This window comes from Neophocaena asiaeorientalis, unplaced genomic scaffold, assembly GCF_003031525.2.
Source record: "Neophocaena asiaeorientalis asiaeorientalis breed wild unplaced genomic scaffold, Neophocaena_asiaeorientalis_V1.1 scaffold78, whole genome shotgun sequence".
Lineage (NCBI taxonomy): Eukaryota > Metazoa > Chordata > Mammalia > Artiodactyla > Phocoenidae > Neophocaena > Neophocaena asiaeorientalis.
Window position 1 is genome coordinate 18,121,430 of NW_020175018.1, and position 19,381 is coordinate 18,140,810.

Here is a 19,381-nt window from a genome sequence, read left to right on the forward strand (position 1 = left end):
TAAGACCCAGCTCCCCACGAGGCCTCTCAAAGAGGCCCTTCCCGCTCTCTGCCGGGAGACATGCCGAGATGCCGGGCAGTGGCTCACAGCCCCAGATGCTGCTTCTAAGAACGGGTTTCTCATTTTGCCCCTCAAGGGTCTGAAGGTGGGTTTCGCTCCCCACAATTACCAGGAATGTCACTCTGGAGAGTCAGCGGTGGGTCTGTGAGCCCAGGTCTGCCCCCGCCCCGGGCAGCCTTATGGTAGGCAGCTCTGCTCTTGGACCTTCCAGGGAAGTGGGCTCAGGGGGCCGGAGGGCTCTGCTTAGCCGACCCGGCCTGAGAGGCTGGCTGGCCTCCCGCGTCACCAGCAGGCTGAGTGAGATGGGTGCCGCCCGACTCCCCAAGCCCTTTGGAAGCTGGGTGTCCTTGGGTTAGGCGAAGGTATGTGGGTGTAGTGGCCTGTGTGTTTGTCTGGGGGGATCCCCTGCCCCCTGGCTGTACAAGCTCCCACGAGACCCCGTCTGCACCTGGCTTGCAGAAGCCCGCCCTGGAGTGGGCGCTCCCCAGAGGCCGCTGCTGTCCCTGGTGCTGAAAGCACTTGACAGGACCCGGGGCGTTTGCAGGACCTGCGGGGCTGGGGGAGATGCCCGCCTGTGTCCTGGGGACAAACCAGCGTCCCACCTGCTCAGCGATGCGTAGCGTCCCAAGTCTCGGCACTGGGCTCACGAGCTGTCATGTCCATCCAGGCAGGGCGGGCCTCCTGCCACCCGCCAGGTCCTCTGAGATAAAACAGCTGGGTTTATTTCCTCCCCTGTCATGTCTGGAGCTATCTGAACGGTCTAAGTGGAAAGTATTGGGAATAGTGATGTTTCTAAAGGAAGCTACAGCCGGGAGATGGCAGGTGCCACTCTCAGAGCCCAGCCGTGGGGAAGCTGCCATGTGTTCAGTCCTGGTGCTGTCCCCACCGCCCCGCCAGGCTGCCGTGCGGGCGGGCAGAGGGTGTGATGTAACCTCTGGGGCCGCTGGCTAATGGGGGTGAGCTCCCTGACTTCCCCAAGCTCGGCTTGAATAAGCATAAGCACCGCTAACTGGTTCTCTGCCCTGTTTGTTTCTCCATGCTTTCAGATTAGATACATGCAGGTAAGTGGCAGGTGGAGGGGAGGCCCGGGGCCAGTTCTGCCAGCACCGTCTTCCTCTGACTTCCGGGAGGAACTCGGGACCCTGTCCCCACGGAGACGCTGTTGGCCACCACATTCTTATACAGTTTTAGGGGAACTGTGGACCCTCAACACTGAATTCCCAGGCTGAGCGGGGCTTCGGGCTTTGGGAAGGGGCCTGGGGGGCCTGGGTGATGTGCCCGCCTGGCAGGTTACTTTGGAGAACTGTGGCCCCGGCAAACCCACGCAGGGCCCTGGGGCATTTCTTGGAGGAGGGGGAGGATGACGTCAGGGCAGGTATGAGTCCAGATGGCGCGTCCCACGTCCCAGCACTGTTTCCCCGGAGCCTTGCGTGCTCGGTCAGCCTGAAAGGACTTAAGGAGAGTGTCTGGACCGTCCACAGAACCTCCGACAGTCAGCCCACCTGCTGCCTCTTCCCCGGCCCCTGTGGCCACAGTCTCTTGGTCAGTACCACCCCAGAGGTGGGGCAGGCCCTGCCTCAGAGGCGTATCCTCAGTGACCCCTGCCGACGGGCTGTTAGCTCGGAACCTGGTCCGAGGCAGTGGACATTTGGAAAGTCTAGCCCTGTGGGGAATTGGCTTCTTTCTCTGAGGCGGTAGCAGGCTGAAGCTGGGAGGGTGGGTCAGCTGGTGGACACGTGTCCTGAGGGAGCTGGTCAGACCCTCTCTTCGTGCACATAGTCGGCGCTTTACGCGTGTGACGCCTGCTGTATCTGCTGGAGGGGGTGACCAGTCTGGTGGAGACAGATTCAGAAGCCTCTGTCCCATCTCCGCGCTGTCGTCAGTTCTCAGGGTCACACCACATCCCCTCCCCTGTGCCTCAGCCTGCCCGTCTGCAGAAAGGAGGGGAAGGGCCTTTTGTCTCCCACGCGGCCCCCTTTACACTCAGTGACCCCACGGCCGAGCCCGGGCGGGCGGCAGGTGGAGGGCATGGCGGGGTCCTGGCTGACCTCCTGTGCCCCCTCTAGAAAATGGGCATGACGGAGGACGACAAGAGAAGCTGCTGTCTACTGGAGATCCAGGAGACGGAAGCCAAGTACTACCGGACCCTGGAGGACATCGAGAAGGTGGGCGTGGCCGCCGGGTCCACCCAGGACCCCTGCCACCGGGCAGGGACTCCGGGCAGTGGTGACGGAGGCGGGGCTCAGGGGCCCTCTCGGTTTTGCACCCTCCAAAAAGGAGGTCGCCCTCACCTTTCCTCTGCCCTCTGCCCTCTGCCCTCTGCCCCCACACAAGCTGTGGGCTCCACTCAGGCCAGCTTCCTCGTCAGCTGCCACCCTTGGCCCCGGCCCCACCTCCCACCCTTTGGCCTCAGCTCGGACCCTGGACTGTTCCTGAGCTTGTTTCGGAGGCTTCTTCCAGCCTAAACTGGGCATCGTTATGGCTTCTGCTCTGGAATGCGCCGAGCTAGGCTCTTTATGTTTTTATCCTCACCCAGAGCTAGACGCCTTCTGTATACACTCTCCCCCAGGTCAGGCGCTGAGTGAGCTCTTGGTGTATCCCTCCTCCCTGGGGTGCTGTCTGCACTCAGCCTCCCCCCACCCGCCTGTAAGCTGCGATAACAGCAGTACCACCCACGGTGGGCATCCTGCATCTGGGACGCAGTTGGGCCCAGTGACGTGAGTCTCTGGAGCTCCTGCGGCGGCCTGTGTGCTCCCCTGAATGGCTGGTCAGCGCTGTCTCCCTGCCGGCCTGCCCAGCTCCTGGAGAACCACGGATGGGCCTTCTCCTGCCATCTGCCCTGGCCTCCTGTGGTCACTGGCGCGGTGCCGTTTCCCTGTCACTTGGGCATCCTCATTGCCAGCTGCCAGTGCACGCTGGCGTGAAAGGACCAACACGGTTTTTGAGATGGACCCTTCCTGGCCAGTCTTTCATTGCAGAGTAGGGCCAAGTGTAGCCGTAATGGGGTGGCCTAAGTAGGTCCCCACTGTTTAGGGCACTGTGGAGCCTCCAGCCAGGAGTCGTGAGATGCCCCTTGGCCCCAGGTCTGGCCCAGGCTTCTGACCTTTCCCCTCCTCCCGCCCCACTCAACCCTTGTGTGTCCGCCCCTTAGCTTCTCCCCGACCACCAGCTTTTCTGCAGACACATGGTCCCAGCTGCCCACTCCTTCGAGTCCCAGCTCCCGGGTCGGCTCCTTCCAGAGCCCTGCAGGTTTCACGTAGCCTGAGTTTCGTCGCAGAAAACCGGCGGGCCGCTGTGGCCCGTCTCCACCCCCGCAGTGTGGGCCTTGGGGCGGGTGCTGCCCGTCTGCGGGCGCAGCACACGTCGGGGGTTGAGTTGGGCGCGTGGCCAGCCGGGCCGTGCATGTGCTGCGTGTTCTCGGGGACAATCGTGTTTGCAATCCTCCCCTAACCGTGTTGCCGTCCCCGTGTCAGGTGAGGAAACCGAGTCACACAGTGGCCAGTGCCGGCACGGCACAGGGAGAAGTGCTTGGGTGCGTCCAGCAGGCACTAGTGCTTGTTCGTTTGGACAGGTCTCTCTTGCTGCACACAGCGGCCAAGGAGAGGGCGCGGGGACCAGGACCCTGTGGGAGAAGGGGCAGGGAGAGGGGAGGGTGGCTGGTCGTTCCCCGTGGGGGCCTCCAGGAGGCCGGGGGCAGAAGCACCCCTGCCACTGTGGCGCTTGCGGGGCCGGAGCGGGCCTCTTGATGACAGATTTGGGGGTGCACTCATGGGTGTAGGCTCAGGAGTGGGTGTCGGGTGGGAATCACGGCATTTCTCGGTCCTCAGGCTCTCCCTTGGGTGGTGCCTCTCGCCTCCCGGGAGGACCCCACTTGCTCAAGTATCTCAAACAGCAGAGCCCACCCTGGCTGGCCTTAGGGTGGAAGAAGTCCAGCGCCACGTGCAAGGGGCCCTCTGTGGAGCTTTGCCCACCTGGCGGGTCCTCAGGCCTGACCCCCACGCGGTCCCACACTTCCCGCGCAGGTCTCCCCCTCTCCAGTAAGCGTGGAGCACCCCCGTGTGCTGGGTGAGCGGCCGCCCCGCAGGACCCTTGATGGGGGAACGGGGGCGCTGCCTGCAGTCGCCTGTTTTTCTCTGAGGCCGTCAGAGCCCCTCCGACCGGCGACTGTGGCCTCGAAGGTGACTGGCGTCCTTCAGGCGCTGATGGGCTTCTCTCTTCCAGAACTACGTGACCCCTCTCAGGCTGGTGCTGAGCCCGGCGGACATGGCGGCCATCTTCATCAACCTGGAGGTAAGGGTCCCACCCCTGGCTCACCGTGTGTGGGCTGGAGGTCCTAACCTGCTGGGATGTCAGGCGGGCTCCCACTTGACCGTCCCCAGGGCTTGCATGGTTGATCCTGGCTAAAGGGTGTTTTCGTGGCTGACGGATGGGGGGCGGTGAGCAGGCCCCCATTTCTCGGGGACTTGGGTTTTAGGAGACAGAGGACAGTTTCTGGGAGCTTCCCTGCCCAATGCGGTGCTGGCGGGTGTGCCCGCGACGCACACGCCCTGGAGGAAGCACCAGGTTTTGTCATCAGTGCAGGGAAGTGTGTCCCCTCCCCCTCTCTGAGCAAACAGAGCGCCCTCACTGCTCCGCGGGGTCTGAACACGGACACCAGAGGGCCATCCGCGTGGGGAGGCTCACCTCGATGTGGTCAGCAGAGCCGGGGCCGGAAGCTGCGTGTGGGTGGGCTTCGTCCGGGAGCACTGGCCCTACTCTTCCTCGGGGTGCCGACGGCTTGAGGGGTGGGCGCTGGGCACCTCCTGGGTGAGGCTGACGCAGACCCCGGAGCTTCGCAGCCCCTGCGCGCCCCGCCCCCCCCGACCCAGAGTTCATCCTGCCGTGAGCACTGGCACACGTGGCCACAGAAGGACTGGAAACCTGGATGGGAGATGGTGCTGCCTGCTAGCCACCCCTCTGCTCTGAAGTGTGGACACACTTCCCCAGGGCCGAGGCCCCCCTTCCACAGTGGAGAGACTTCACCCGTCAGGGCGCCTGAGCCCCTGCACTCCCGCACACAGCGGGCGGGTCGCGAGGATGCTGGCTGGGGCCGGGCACCGTGTGTCTGGACAGGCGGGTGCAGACTCTGGACGGCTGTGGCACCTTCTAGTGAACGGCAGCCAGTGTGTATGTGAGGAAGTACGCCCAGCGCCCGGCCGCTCACGTCAACGTCCTTCCATCGGAACGGCAGCCGGGAAGGAGGGTGATCACAGAGCCCGCGTGCCCCCCAGCCTGCTGTGCCCGTTCATGCGTGGTTGCTTTTTGTCCCAGGACCTAATTAAGGTGCATCACAGCTTCCTGAGGGCCATCGACGTGTCCATGATGGCGGGGGGCAGCACGCTGGCCAAGGTCTTCCTGGACTTCAAGGAAAGGTGAGTGGCCGGGGCCTCTGGGGCGTCCGGGCGCCTCTCCGGTTCCATCGTGGGGACGGGGCGGAGCTGGTGGGTGAGTTTACCCAGGTTACCGCTGCGTGGTGCTGAGGCGGGGGTCGGGGCTCCCACACTCACCCTGTCCTCACTTGTCAACTGAGAAAACTGCCTGTCCTCCCTGCCGTCACAGCCTGCGTGGGAGGGGCCTCTTGGGGGCTCCAGCCGCCCCCTCTGCCTCTATTCTTGGGGGTCGTGGTGGCTGAAGGACATGCGTGCCATCACGACGCCCCTGCCGTGCAGCAGACCCCACGGGAATCGGGCACCGGGAGAGTCTGCCCCTGAGTTCTGTGCCTGGGGGGAGGGGACCTGTGGCACCTGCTGCTACAACTGCACGCACCCCCGCCTGTGCCAGCCTGAGTGAGGGGCTTCAGGGGCTGCAGGGAGCCGTGGCTGAGAGCCCAGGCTCTGGGTCCCCAGGGCTGAGGCCATGCCGCTGCTTCTACACGACACCACAGCCCGACTTCTTTATCTGTCGGTCAGGGGCCACAATGGCGTCTGTGCCACTTGGTGCCCTGAGGGTGAGCAGAGGCCAGGCCGGCGCTGCCGACATGCTGGTCCGCACCCAGCGAAGGCTGCGGTGACCAGGCAGGTGTAGGGGCCGGACCTGGGCAGCCGGGCGGGGGTGCGGACGGCAGCCCTGGACACGGTTGCGTGGCCGTCTTGGCATAAACTGGCTTCAGCCCTGAACGTGGGGAGATGTGGTTCCGGGACCGAGAAGCGCAGAGCCCTGGATCTCCCAGTGGTGCCCTGGTCCTGTGCGAGTCTCCGCAGCTTCGGGGCAAGTGTCCATGGAGCCCGAGGGGGTATAGATGCTCTTGTCGGGATCCGAGGCGGCCCTTCTCCTCCAGGCCCCTCCCAGGTGGTTAGGCTGAGTCTAGACGCAGAGAGGGCGCCGGCCTCCACCCCGCCAGCAAGTCACCTGTGATAATCACGCCCGTTCGTGGGGTCCCTGATCCAGAATCAAGACTATCAATGGGAGAGAGTGACGGCTCATTAGGGATCAACGCAGGGACCTTGTTTTAAAAGAAATTACACTGCTCTTACATGGCCCCTGTGAATCTATTTGATGGCTTGCTTTAAGCGCCTCTGTCGGTCACCCCAGTTGATGGAGGGGGTACGGAGGCAGCCTTCTGTTCTCTAGAACGTCCTGCTGGAGCCTGCCGGGGGGATTGGGATTCTGGAAGCTTCCAACTAGGTGTGAGGGGGCAGCTGTCAGGATGGCTCTGCCGTCCCAGCGGAGAGCACGGGCCCCTGCTTCTTCCCCTTGCGCCTTGGCAGCTGGCGCTTCAAGACGGGATGCTGACGAGGACGAAGCCAGGTGACGTGGAGGGCTCGCAGGATGCCAGCACTGCAGGGTCCTGGGAGATGGTGGCTTTTAGCCACTGAAATCTCAAGAGATGCATCGTTAGATGATGCCCGGCGTTCCGTCCCTCGTAGGATCTTTGGACAAAAGGAGCCTGAAGGCTCTGTCTTCATGGTGCCTCTGCCTGGGAGCTTGCTAAAAATACCGACTCCTGGGGCTTCCCTGGTGGCGCAGGGGTTAAGAATCCGCCTGCCAATGCAGGGGACACGGGTTCGAGCCCTGGTCTGGGAACTAGATCCCACATGCCGCGGAGCAACTAAGCCCGTGCGCCACAACTACTGAGCCTGTGTGCCACAACTCCTGAGCCCACGTGCCACAACTACTGAAGCCCGTGCACCTAGAGCCCATGCTCCGCGACAAGAGAAGCCACCGCAATGAGAAGCCTGTGCACCGCACGAAGAGAAGCCCCTGCTCACCGTAACTAGAGAAAGCCCACGCACAGCAATAAAGACCCAACACAGCCAAAAAAAAAAAAAAATACCGATTCCTGGGGTCTGATGAGGGGGTCCTGGGAGCTGTAGAAGGCACCACAGGGGCCAGTGGGGACCCTGGGTCCATGTCGCCCTCATCTGCAGGAGGGTCCCCTGCATCGCCCGTCAGGTGACTCTCAGCTCCTCTCACAACCGTGTCTGCACAGGCAGCTGCGTTCCCAGGCGCCTTCACCTAGGATCGCCTGAACGTGCCTCCCCCAGGTGCCCTGTAGCTCCAGGCAAGGAGCCGTGGCCTCCTGAACGGGCAAGGGTCCTCAAGCCTGCTTTCTGAGGGGCCACGAGTCGGGGGACTCCCGGGAGCCATGAGGGAGCAGGCAGTGCCCATGTACAGGTGGCAGACGCGGCCAGAGGAGAGCAGACGAGGTTTCTCCAGGCACCAGCAGGTGTGGGCATGCTGGCCGGCCCGGGCAAGGGGGTGGGGATCAGGTCTGGGGGTCAGGCCGGCTCCCTAACCCCCCCCTCTGCCCCCAACAAGGTTTTCGTCTCACCTGGCTACAAGCCACCATGCTAGGTGGGCCCATGGCGCCCCGCTGCTGGACTTGAGCTGACTGTCAGACCTGACCCCCGCCCAGGTGACGGGCACGGCAGACACTTCTCAGCACCTCGTTAGTGCTGCACCTCGGCTGGGGGTCGGACGGGCACTGAGGCCCAGTAACCCAGCTCTAGGCCGCGTGGCTGAGGTACAGATGGATGACCTATCCTCTCCTGGGACCCTCCACGTCCCCAGCGCAAGGGCTTTGCTGCCTGGCCTGTCCCCGTGGTCCAGTTTGCCTGTGAACAAGACCTCGCGCCATCCTCTACACACAGCCTCGGGCTGGCCTGCTCCCGGGCCTCCTTTCCTCTGGGAATGACGGACGTTTCCGCCTCGGAGAATTGCAGTGAGCAGAATACATCCTGGCACCGAGAGCTCTGCAGATGGTCACCCGCCCAGCAAGGCATCGGGGGTCCAGGCACTTTTCTTGTGGTCCCTTTGGGGGAGGGGCTGGCTGCATTTCACCAGACCTCATTTGCCAAATCACTGTTCATCCCAGCGTCCGCCTTTTCTGGCAAGTCCCTTCTTATTTCTGAGTCAGCCCCTAAGACCCTGATGGTCGCTGGCTTACCGATTCTGCAAGCATTTATGGAGTGCCTGCTGTGTACGGCTGCAGAGCTCTGGGCCAAGGACATCGTGGTGAGCGAAGCAGGCTCAGCTCTCCCTGGGAAACGAGTCCACAGACAAGAGACTTACCGTGGGCTGTGACAGTGCCTGAGAGCACAGGGAAGGGGAGGGGGATGTGGGGAAGGGACTTGTAGCACAGGCTGGGGCCCCCTGAGGACCTGGGGGAGAGGGGATCAGCCCTGAAGCCACGTGGGGAGTAGAAGCTGCAGGAGAGCCAGGAGCTCTGACTGTTTGGGGAACCGGCAGAGGCCAGAGGAGCGGGACCGAGGGGGCGAAGGGGAGGTTCTCCAAGGAGCAGTTATAGGTTCTGCAGGATCTGGTGGGCGAAGATAGGGATTCATAATTTTTTTTTTTTTTTTTTCGGTACGCGGGCCTCTCACTGCTGTGGCCTCTCCCGTTGCGGAGCACAGGCTCCGGACGCGCAGGCTTAGCGGCCATGGCTCACGGGCCCAGCCGCTCTGTGGCACGTGGGATCTTCCCGGACCGGGGCACGAACCCGCGTCCCCTGCATCGGCAGGCGGACTCTCAACCACTGCGCCACCAGGGAAGCCCCATAATTTTTTAAATGAGGGCAGGAGAAGCCATTGAGGAATTCAAGGGGCAAGATGCTGGCAGCTCGTCACTGATGAAGGATGGGGTGGCATCCAGGTGTGGTATGAGCAGTGCAGAATGGCAGGGGGCAATCACCTACCTCTTTTTGGAGCTTATTCTCCCATTAATGCAGCCTCGATCCTCAGACAAGCCGGAGGCTCCTGTGAACCTTGCCGTGTGGGCTTAAAGGAGACCACGTCTCCCACACGGAGGGAGCTGGCTCTCGGGCAGGGTTTGCATTGAAGTCACACCTTTTGTATTCATCGCTGGGGCTGACCAAGGTGGGCCTGGAGCCTAACTTCTTGTGGGTCCGTGGTTCGGGCTGGATGGGGCCTGGGGAGCTGGTGGCCCGGTGGTAAGGTGGGAGGACGAGCTCTTAGGAGGGACTGTCTGTGGGGCTTTGCACACGTGCTCTTAGGATTAACGTCGTTCAGAAAGGCAGGTTCCCCATCCCAGGACCCCATGGGATTTCCGTGAGTGTGGAGAGAGAGGCTCTGGGCAGGTGAGGGCTTCGGGGCTCTGCAGCTTCTCCTTGCTCTTAGGTTAGGTGGACGGCGCTGCCCTCTGGCTGTGATTTCCATTCATGGAAACCAGGGTCTCTGGGGGCCTTTCATCTCAAAGCCCGAGGTCAGGTGGACCTGCACGGAGACAACGCTCTCATACCCCCTAGAGCCCCCGCAGGGGTTCGCGTGGCTGCCCTGTCGGGAGGGCTGCCCTGGGACCATCAGCCGGAGAGCCCTTTGCCTCCCGCCCTGTCCAGAGCTCCTTTCCCAGATGGGGCAGCTCGGGACGGGAGAGGGGTGAGGCCTTGGCCATGCGCGGTCTCAGCTTGTTCCCCTGTCCCAGGTGAACACCTGGGCGCATCACCTGTGTCCTGGGACGTGCTCTGTCCTGTCCCCGGCTGTGTGGGCTGAGACAGAAGTGACGCAGTGAGGAAATCAGGCGTCAGATGTATTTCTGTGAGAGGCATTCAGGTTCCCTTTATGGGGTCGGAGTTGAAATGTCAAGCAGTTAAATAAATCACCTACCCCGGAGCTGGTGGCCAACATCTACCACCTCGTGAAAGAGCAGAAGGTTGACGAAGGTCGCTCAGCTGACAGTCCGGGACACTGGCACGCAGAGTCAGCGGGGACAGGAGTTAGGAATGAGGTGGCCACGTTACATGCAAGCCGGTCGATTTCCTCCGTGGCAAGAGCGCTGGAACCTTTGGGTTGCTTCCCCAGCGTGATGGAAATCACGTGTACAGAACAGGGTCACGCAGCTGCGTCGGGCCGGGTCGGGGAGACCGCCTTCCCCGGGGCCTCGGGTGGCTGGCGTGCCCAGGCGCTCCGGTGGGACCTTGAACCGTCAAGTCCTCCGCATGTGCGTTGCCTTACTTCCAAGTTTCTGGGGTTTTTTTTTAAACTTTGGTACATGAAACTGGCTTGCTTTCTCTTCCTTCCTTCCTCCCTCCCTCCCTCCCTTTCTTTCTTTTTGGCTGCATTGGGTCTTCGTTGCTGTGGGCGTGGGCTTTCTCTAGTGGCGGCGAGCGGGGGCTACTCTGCGCTGGGGTGCGCGGGCTTCTCATTGCGGTGGCTTCTCTTGTTGCGGAGCATGGGCTCTAGGGCATGCGGGCTTCAGTAGTTGTGGCACGCAGGCTCAGTAATTGTGGCGCACGGGCTCGGTAGTTGTGGCACACGGGCTTAGTTGCTCCGCGGCATGTGGGATCTTCCCAGACCAGAGCTCAAACCCATGTCCTCTGCATTGGCAGGCGGATTCTTAACGACTGCGCCCCCAGGGAAGCCCCTTAATCAACTTTTCTATGAGAATTCTGAATTGAATAGCAGACTCCACTCGGGACTCTGGACCCGGCCATCTGTCCCAAACCCCCAAGGCCCCAGGGAGGGGAGACCTGCCCGGGGGCTCACGTGGCAGAGCCAGGGTGCTGGATGCCCGGCCCAGGTGTGGTCACCGCGGGTCCCTCGGGCCGTGCAGGGAGAGCCTGGGGAGTCCCATAGACCCAGCGGGATGCAGTGTCATCTCCTCCAAAGTGAAGCCAGCAACAGGCCTTGACTGCCTACCCGCAGCGCCTCGCCAGGTACCCCAGGGTGAAGCAGCGTCCGCGGAGGACACAGAAATGGGCCTGACGTCATCTTCACCCGAGCTTCCCAGAGCTGGGCCGGGAGAGGCCTCCAGACGTTTGCTGACACACAGCGTAACCTGCGTCTGGCAGGGCGTCCCTGGAACGTCATGTGCGGGGCCCGGCCTCCTGGCGTCGCCCTTTATTAGCTGGTGACTCTCAGCAAGTTCATTGAGGCCTTGGTTTCCCCACTGGAGAGTGGGGCTCATCACCCCCACCTCTGTAAGTGGGTTAAAGGGTCGTGACGCTGCGCGTGAAGCCCCTGGCCCTGGTGGCTCCCAGAGGTGGTGACTGTTGCAGCCATCCTTATTGTAGCCGACGATGTCACCTGCCTGGTCCTTCTCCAGGGGCCTACTCGGTAGTCGGGTGACAAGATTTTGAAAGATGAGTTTTCAGGCTAGTAACCCAAGGCCCTGAGAGCGCTGGGCCCCAGTGCCGGGGGCTCTGGTCTGTCGGCCCTGGAGGATCGTGGTGGGGAGCAAAGCGGAGGGTGTTAGGAGAGAAGCAGGATGGCAGGCAGGCAGTGGACTCGGGAGGCTGGAAGCAGGGGAGGCGGAGCTGGGTTAGAGGGAGCTCCTTCTCCCCCTCTGCACCCCGCATCTTCCCTGGATCCGTGGCCCCTCCCAGTCCCCGCGTCTCCCAGGTGATGGGGGCTGACGTCATCCTGCCCTGAGAGGCCGGTGGCTGGAACCCAGGCACAGACCGTCAGTGCCATGTGGCAGCAACAAGGGCTGGCCCACGGGGTCCCCGCACCTCGAAATGTCAGCTCAGGGGCCGGCCCCCCAGGGCGAGCACAGAGCCAGGCTGGGCCTTGGTGCCCACTGCCTGTGGGCTGCAGCGTGAGTCGCCTGGGGAGGCGGGGGTTCTGTCTGGTTTTGGCCCTTTCCAGGGGTGGGATGGGGGGCTGAGAGCGGCACCCCCAAACCCGGTCCTGACCTGGAACAGAACCACAGAAGAGGGCCTTCTTGGGTTCGGGGAAGGCAGGGTGCCCCTCCCTCCCCACGGCTGGCAGCCCTCCTCCTGGGCAGGGCAGGGAAGGAAAGCAGCCTCATGGAAAGAACAAAACCGTTAAATGTCGCGGGGAGAGAGCTGCTTGCTGCGCTCACAGCCTGACGTGAAAACGGCTCGGGCTCACACCCAGTGTGTGTGTGTGTGTGTGTGTGTGTGTGTACCCACCATCCAGGCTCCTGATCTACGGGGAGTACTGCAGCCGCATGGAGCACGCCCAGAACACGCTGAGCCAGCTCCTGGCCAGCAGGGAGGACTTCAGACAGAAAGTCGAGGTACTTGGGGCTTCCCGGCCTGGCCTGTCCCTTGCCGTTTCCGAGCTTCCAGCTCCCTGGCCTCTTACCCGTTTCACGGGAAGCTGGGGACGGGGCAGTGATGGGACGTTTTTTGTAGATGGTTTTTTTTCCTTTGCATTTTGTTGGGGTTGAGAGTGGGCAGAGGGAGGTCACCGTCCCAGGCCAGGGCCCAGCCTGGGTGCAGCTGTGGCAGGACCCCCGGACCAGATCCGGCTGAGTGGGGGGCTGTGACTGAGCCCTGACCCTGGCCTATCGGGACCCCATGGGGGCCCCAGGTGACGGACCTCTGCTGGGAGCCTCCCACCCCTGCCGTGTCGTCCCCCCAGAGGCTGGGCTTCCCATGTTGTATCTGGCCGGTCAGACGGTTCCCAGGGTGAGCCCTGGTGCCACGTCCCTTTGCTCCGGCAGTGTTGGGGGTGACTCTCCCCTCGGAGAGGCCCGATGCCCTCGTGTGTCCAGGCAACCAGTGGGGAGCCCCTGGTTCCTGAGGGTGGTGCCCCCGTTAGTGTGAGCTGGCCTCCCCCAGGGTCTCTGGTAGACCCCAGACCAGGCGTCACTCAGAATCCCCCCCATGTGGCCACTGCAGACCCCTGAGGCTATGAGAGGCAGCAGGGCCCCTGCCCGCCTGCTGTGAAGCCCACCCCTCTGCACACGCCTGGTTTGGCGGTGGGGGGGTCTCTGGGAGCCAGACTGGAGGAAGACCAGACACCTGGGCCCCAGTGCGGGGCTTGGGTCTGCCCCCGTCCCCAGGCTGGGGGATGGGAGTGTTGGGGTCCTGTGTACCCGGGCAAGGATGCTCTAAATCCACCTGCTGCTCCCCCGACGCCCAGGAATGCACCCTGAAGGTCCAAGACGGGAAGTTTAAGCTGCAGGACCTGCTGGTGGTCCCCATGCAGAGGGTGCTCAAATACCACCTGCTCCTCAAGGTGAGACTGGCTGGAGTGGGTCAGGGCCCGGCAGCCCCCGGGGCGTGGGGTGGAGCCCACAGACAGGCCAGGGTGACAAATGAACAAGCACATAGAGTAAGGCAGCCCGTGCTTAGCGCCTAAAAACTGCAAAATAAGTGCCGGGAGCTATGCAGTATTTGTACGTATTATGAATATTTGTCAGTTAGTACGCAAGGAAAATTATGATTTAAATCGGTAAGAGAAAAGAAAAGCCGAGAGAGACAGAAAAGCATTCTCAGGCCAGAAGTAAGAGCTCCTGGGGCTCGTCTCTTAAGCCAGTCCCTGAGCTTCCTGGTGGCCACGGAAACAGGAAATCCTTCGGGACAGACAGACCTGCGCGGGAGACAGTGGTTTCTGTGAGGTGCCAGCCAAGGTTCTTTAGTGAATCAGCAGGTCACCTGTTAGCTCGGCCCCTGGCTTTGTGCTGTCTTAATGTTCCCCCCGTTATCCACAAGAGTTGGAGACACCTCGCCTTGAAGCCGTGTGTCCCCTGGAGGAGGACTCGCTGTCTGTCTGCTGGAGTTGGGCGGCTGGACCAGAGCCGGGACGGGGGCAGCTTCCCTGACCGTCTGCCAGACAGTCGCCGGAGTCCAGGCACTGGACCCAGTGCTGGGCCACCTGGCCCTCCCCTGCCTGCTGCCCAGTGTGTGGCATCTGCTTCTGAAATGCCCACTCCACCCAGGCACGGCACCTCTCCCCTCCTCCCTCTGTCCATGGAAGCCCACTTTGCAGCTCAGCCCCTGGAAGGAGAGCCCAGCTCACGTCCCTCCCCCTCTTAGAGCCCTTCTGTGGCTCCCCACTGCCTGCTGAGTCAGGCCCAGACCCTCCCCCCGGCACACAGGCCTCCAAAGCTGCGCTGGCTTTGCAGTTGTGTTTACCCCTAATGCCCCACCTTCCAGGCAGGCTTGGCCACGCTCAGGCCCCTGAAGGTGTCCGTTCTTTCCCACCTGTGTGTTGGCTCGGGCCGAACCTGTCCTTGTCACCTGGCAACGTCCTGTGCCTCCTCCATCTTTGCGAAGTGACCTTCCAAGGGGGATCGCCCCCTCTCTGGCATCTGTCCCCCCACTGCTCTGCTCGGCCGTCTGTTTCTGGAGCTTCTCTGAGCAGCCTGTCCTCTTTACTCCAAGTCCTGTGTGAACTCTGTGGCCTGTGCCATGGAGGCCCCGGTGGTTGCACGGCTCACCAGGCCCACCTTGTAATGTTCCTGCCTCAGGGTCTCCGATTCTGCCTGGCCAGTGGGCTCCCAGTGTGGACGGGCAGGAGGCACTGGAGGGGAGGCTGGAACCAGCTCTCACCCCCTACCCACCGCCTGGCTCAGGGGCTCCACACCCTGGGCTCTGGATGTCTGTCCCACTGGGCCCTCTGGATCGTGGTGGGCAGTGCCCCCTGGCGGCCAGAAGGAGACTGCAGCATGTGGATAGCCGGGCTGCGCGGTGGGGTCGCCCTTGTTCCGCCGAGACTCTGTAGGGCCAAGAACTGGCTGGTCCAGGTCGACCTGGTTGTTTTCCTTCTACTCTGACCTAGAAGGTGGCCGAGTGACGGGGTAGAAGGAAGCTGTTCTAGGAGGAGGGATTTCCTGGCCCACCAATGGGGCACAGCTTTTCTGCCTCGTTTGTCAATTGGGGTGACGCCTCTCACCCCTGCGGTCATTTCAAGGGCCAGCCACCTCTGGGGACGGTGGACGGTGCTTTGGAGATGCCCAGCCCTTGCACGGCGCCGTGGGGTTCGTGGCTGAGCCCCTCACGCCCTGCCCAGCCTGGGCCTGCTGACCCGCTCCCCGCCTCTGTTGTGTCCCAGGACCTGGCGATGTACATCAACGAAGTCAAACGGGACAAAGAGACCCTGAAGAAAATCGGCGAGTTTCAGAGTTCCATAGAGAACCTGGTAAGTGCGCTGGCTCCCCAAGAGCGGAGACAGTCACGGCCATATATGCATGTTTTCAAAAATGACTTTCAGGGCTTCCCTGGTGGCGCAGTGGTTGGGAGTCCGCCTGCCGATGCAGGGGACGCGGGTTCGTGCCCCGGTCCGGGAAGATCCCACGTGCCCCGGAGCGGCTGGACCCGTGAGCCATGGCCGCTGAGCCTGCGCGTCCGGAGCCTGTGCTCCGCAACGGGAGAGGCCGCAACGGTGAGAGGCCCGCGTACCACAAAAAAAAAAAAAGACTTTCACAATCTCAGCATCGAATAAGCGGAAGGGCGATCACACACTCCGTCCGTCCGGGTCGTGGAGGCACGTGCAGCCATGCTGAGCGCTCTCTGCCACGAGGGTGGAGCAGCTTCTGGAGCGGAGGCTGACCTTGCACTGCCAGGCTGTGCACCGAGACCAGCCCAGGGGCCCTGTGCACAAAGGTGGCCACTGGCTGAGGGCCCGAGGAGAGGAATGGTATTGACTGCTCTGCTCTGCCCTCCCTCCCTGACCTGGACCGGGACTCTCTTGGGTCCAGGAGAAGAGTAGGGCGCCCAGGGGAGCATGGAGCTCCTAACGCCCTGGGACCCCCGGCTCACCCACATCTCCTGTCCCCATGAGGGACAACAGAGAGGGTTTGCTCACCCTGCCCAGGAGTTGCCCTTGAGTCCTCCCCTCCCCCTTGATCTCTAGCAGGCAGGGCTGACACCTCATGGGACCTTATCCTCATCCTGGTCCATCAGAGGCTCGGCCTCGGGGCGTTGGGTGAACCACTGTGTCCTGCGGGGCGAGGAGACGGGCCATCCCAGGAAGCAGGCACTTCCCCGCCTGTGCCAACCGGTACCAGCCTCTCGCTGATCTGCTGAATGTCTAAACAGGGTTTCTCCGCCTCGGCACTGTTGACACTTGGGGCTGGAGCATTCTCTGTTGTGGGGCCTGTCCTGTGCATTGTGGGATGTCGAGCTGCACCCCTGGACTCTGTCCACTAGATGCTGGTAGCATCCCCACCCTTCAGGGGCCCAAGTCATGGCCACCAGATACAACTCCCGACATCACGAGATGTCCCCTGGGTACAGAATCAGCCCTGGCTGAGGACCACTGGTTTACATGCATTTTCACTCTCTGGTCCCTGAACTTTTAGAGTCCGGGTGAGTGTCTGTCAAAAGCAAATCAGCACAGAAGCTTTTGCAAAGGAAGCCCCGCATGCCCAGGCTGACACCTGGTGCCCATTTGTCTGGTCCTCCCCGACCAGAGTCAGAAGAGCCCAAACAGGACTGTGGTACAGGCACGTGGCGTGAAGACAATCGTAATGTGTCGTCCAGCAGAGGAAAAAGAAGTCACCGAGCAGCATTATGACCCGACCCCATTTTTCTTCTCTTTCGGAGGGCAGAGGAGGTGAAGGACGGCTGTGCCCCAGGCTGTTAGCGGTGGTGTTAGTGCCCGGTGGGGCCTGGGGCTGTTGGTTTTCCCCTCGTTGAGCGTTGGATGTTTTCTACATGCTCTGCGATGGATGGATGGGCACTACTTTTGTGACAAGAAGCCTTTTTTTTTTTTTAAGTTTTTACATACGACTAATTCTTGCGCATCAAATGAAAAAAGTTAAGCAGCAGGGGAGCAGGTGTGGAGCGCTCCTGTGGGCCGGGCGCCCTGCTCTGCCCAGCCGTGTGGTTTCCTCCGGACCCCGTCCCAGCAGGTGGGGCTGGTACCTTTCTTCCCGCCCTTTGGAGATGAGACACAGAGGCCCTGAGTCACTAAGCAGGTGCTGGTCCCACCCTGGGTGACACCCACGCTGCGCCCTTCGTTTTGCTCTGGCAGCTCCCGGAAAATGCAGAAAACTCTGAAAGAAGATGCTGAGAGCCCCCGTCGTAGCGCCAGGCGGGCTGGCCTGATAGTGTTTTGCGGCATTCTCTCCTTCCTGTGCTGTCCGCGTAGACCGCACAGGGAACGTGCCCAGAGACGTCTCTCTGAATCAGAGCAGAGCAGAGATGCAAACCAGGCAGAAAACGAAATGAAATCCTTGCAAACCAGAGAGGGGGTTCAACTCGAAGGCTCTTCCAGTGGTAGATGAACCACCGGCAGGACCCCCGCGCCCTGCCCGCCCTCTATCTGATAAGCGCTGTTTGTTCTCTGTTTAATTTGGTTTCTCGGGGTCAGGCATCTGGTGTTTCCCACCAGGTTCCCGCTCTGGCTCTATGGTGACAGTGGCCTGCTAACTGACCCACACCATCAGTCGCTCTTTGTTGCCGCAGAGCTGGAGGGAGTCCTCAGCAGGGCCGGGTCTGTGGGGCGCGGAGTCTGCAGGCCCAGTTCCTCCCTTCTGTCCTCAGCACCAGCCGGGATCCAGGGGGGCTCGTCTCACATCGCTCCCGCCTTCGGTTTCTGCGGAAAACGGCCGCTCCAGACGCGTGCCCACCTGCGTTTCTCTTCACGTAGGGAACTTGCTCTGGCACCGGGACTAACGGCCTTGCCCTTTCTTTCCCAGCAAGTGAAACTGGAGGAATTTGGGAGACCAAAGATCGACGGGGAGCTGAAGGTCCGATCCATAGTGAATCACACCAAGCAAGACAGGTGAGTGGAGCGGGCGCCGGGCTGGGTGGCACCCGAGTCAGACACGCCGCTCCAGGGCACCCCGCTCCCCGGCGGGCCTGGAAACAGCTTTTCACGTGGACTTGGCTTTGGATTGCGCCTTTTTAATTGCTTCCTTCCTTCCCGGTGAGAGCGACGGCCAGTGGCTGCCGCGCCCATGGGGCTGCCCTGCCTGCGGCCGGCACTGGACAGGCCGGGCTGGGGGACAGCCAGAGGCCCGGCCTGCGAGCGCACGGGCTCCTGGGAGCGGCCGTGTGAGCTGTTTGCCAAAGGACTGGGCGGGAGTGCGGGCAGGCGACGCGAAAGCTCCCGGGGAGCTGGCACGGCCCCAGCTTGTTCAGTCCTCCACGCACACCTGCTGCGTCCAAGGCCTGGGGCCGTGGCCAGGGTCACAGAAGACGTGAGCCCTGCCCCACGCGGCTCCTAATCCCGTGGAGGATGGACGTGTAAATGGGCAGTGACCGGCAGAGGCCAGTGCTGTGGGGAAGGCCAGCGGGGGCAGGAGCGTGGAGGATCCAAGGCCGGGCTGAGGGGTCAGAGTCGGCTGGGTGGGCCAGGCCGGGGGAGGGCTCAGGCTCGGGGAGGGAGCAGCCCTCGCGCTGCCCACCTGGGCACCCACAGCTGTCCCGTGGCCTCGGACCCCGGTGCGTTGGTTGCACTGTCGGGCCCCTGGTGGCCGCGCTGTTGGGCCCCTGTGGCCGCGCTGACGGGCCCCTGGTGGCCGCGCTGTCGGGCCCCTGGTGGCCGCGCTAACGGGCCCCTGGTGGCCGCGCTGTCGGGCCAGGTACCTGTTCCTGTTTGACAAGGCGGTCATTGTGTGCAAGAGGAGGGGCGACAGCTACGAGCTGAAGGAGATCATCGAGCTGCTTTTCCACAAGATGACCGACGACCCCATGAACAACAAGGACGTCAAGAAGGTGAGCCCCGGCTTCCTGGTGGTGACGGAGGGGCTTCTAAGGCTGGGCCGCCCGTGCGGGGCAGGCACCGACCCCCCTGAGGGAGGAGTTGTGGGGTGGCTAGAGAAAGCGTGGTCAGGTGGGCTGGCCTCCACCTGCTCTGTGCTGGGCCCGACACCACCACCCCCCGTCCTTTTGTCTGAGTCTTTCCTGGCGGGGGTTGGAGGGGCACGATCCAGATTGCAGCCCCCCAGTGAGGACCCTGAGCTGAGGGGTGTGGCCCGAGGCCGCTGGTGAGAGCCCAGCCTTAGACCTTGGCCGCCTGGTGCATGTGGCCCCCTGCAGCAAGCAGACCCTCCTGCCCCTCCCCTGCCCTCCCGCTTTGGAGGAGGGCACCGGGTGGGCCTTGCTGTGGCTCGTGGGGCTCTGATGTCCAGCCAGTGGGCTGTGGCTGCTGGGGGTGGGGCCATGGCTGCTGGGGGTGGGGCCATG

The 19,381-nt window shown here is 62.6% G+C and overlaps 1 protein-coding gene across 1 annotated transcript in view; it reads left to right on the plus strand.

Moving 5' to 3' along the window:
• The window catches only part of VAV2 (vav guanine nucleotide exchange factor 2), a gene marked incomplete at its 5' end in the record, with an annotated part of 182,669 nt that overhangs the window by 139,155 nt on the left and 24,133 nt on the right, over window positions 1-19,381 (plus strand). Inside the window, 9 exons of the mRNA XM_024762236.1 lie at window positions 2,127-2,225; window positions 4,282-4,350; window positions 5,371-5,471; window positions 12,435-12,534; window positions 13,386-13,481; window positions 14,821-15,000; window positions 15,300-15,386; window positions 17,890-17,975; window positions 18,778-18,910. Of these exons, the coding sequence (XP_024618004.1) occupies window positions 2,127-2,225; window positions 4,282-4,350; window positions 5,371-5,471; window positions 12,435-12,534; window positions 13,386-13,481; window positions 14,821-15,000; window positions 15,300-15,386; window positions 17,890-17,975; window positions 18,778-18,910 (951 nt within the window). The remainder of the gene's footprint in view (window positions 1-2,126; window positions 2,226-4,281; window positions 4,351-5,370; window positions 5,472-12,434; window positions 12,535-13,385; window positions 13,482-14,820; window positions 15,001-15,299; window positions 15,387-17,889; window positions 17,976-18,777; window positions 18,911-19,381) is intronic.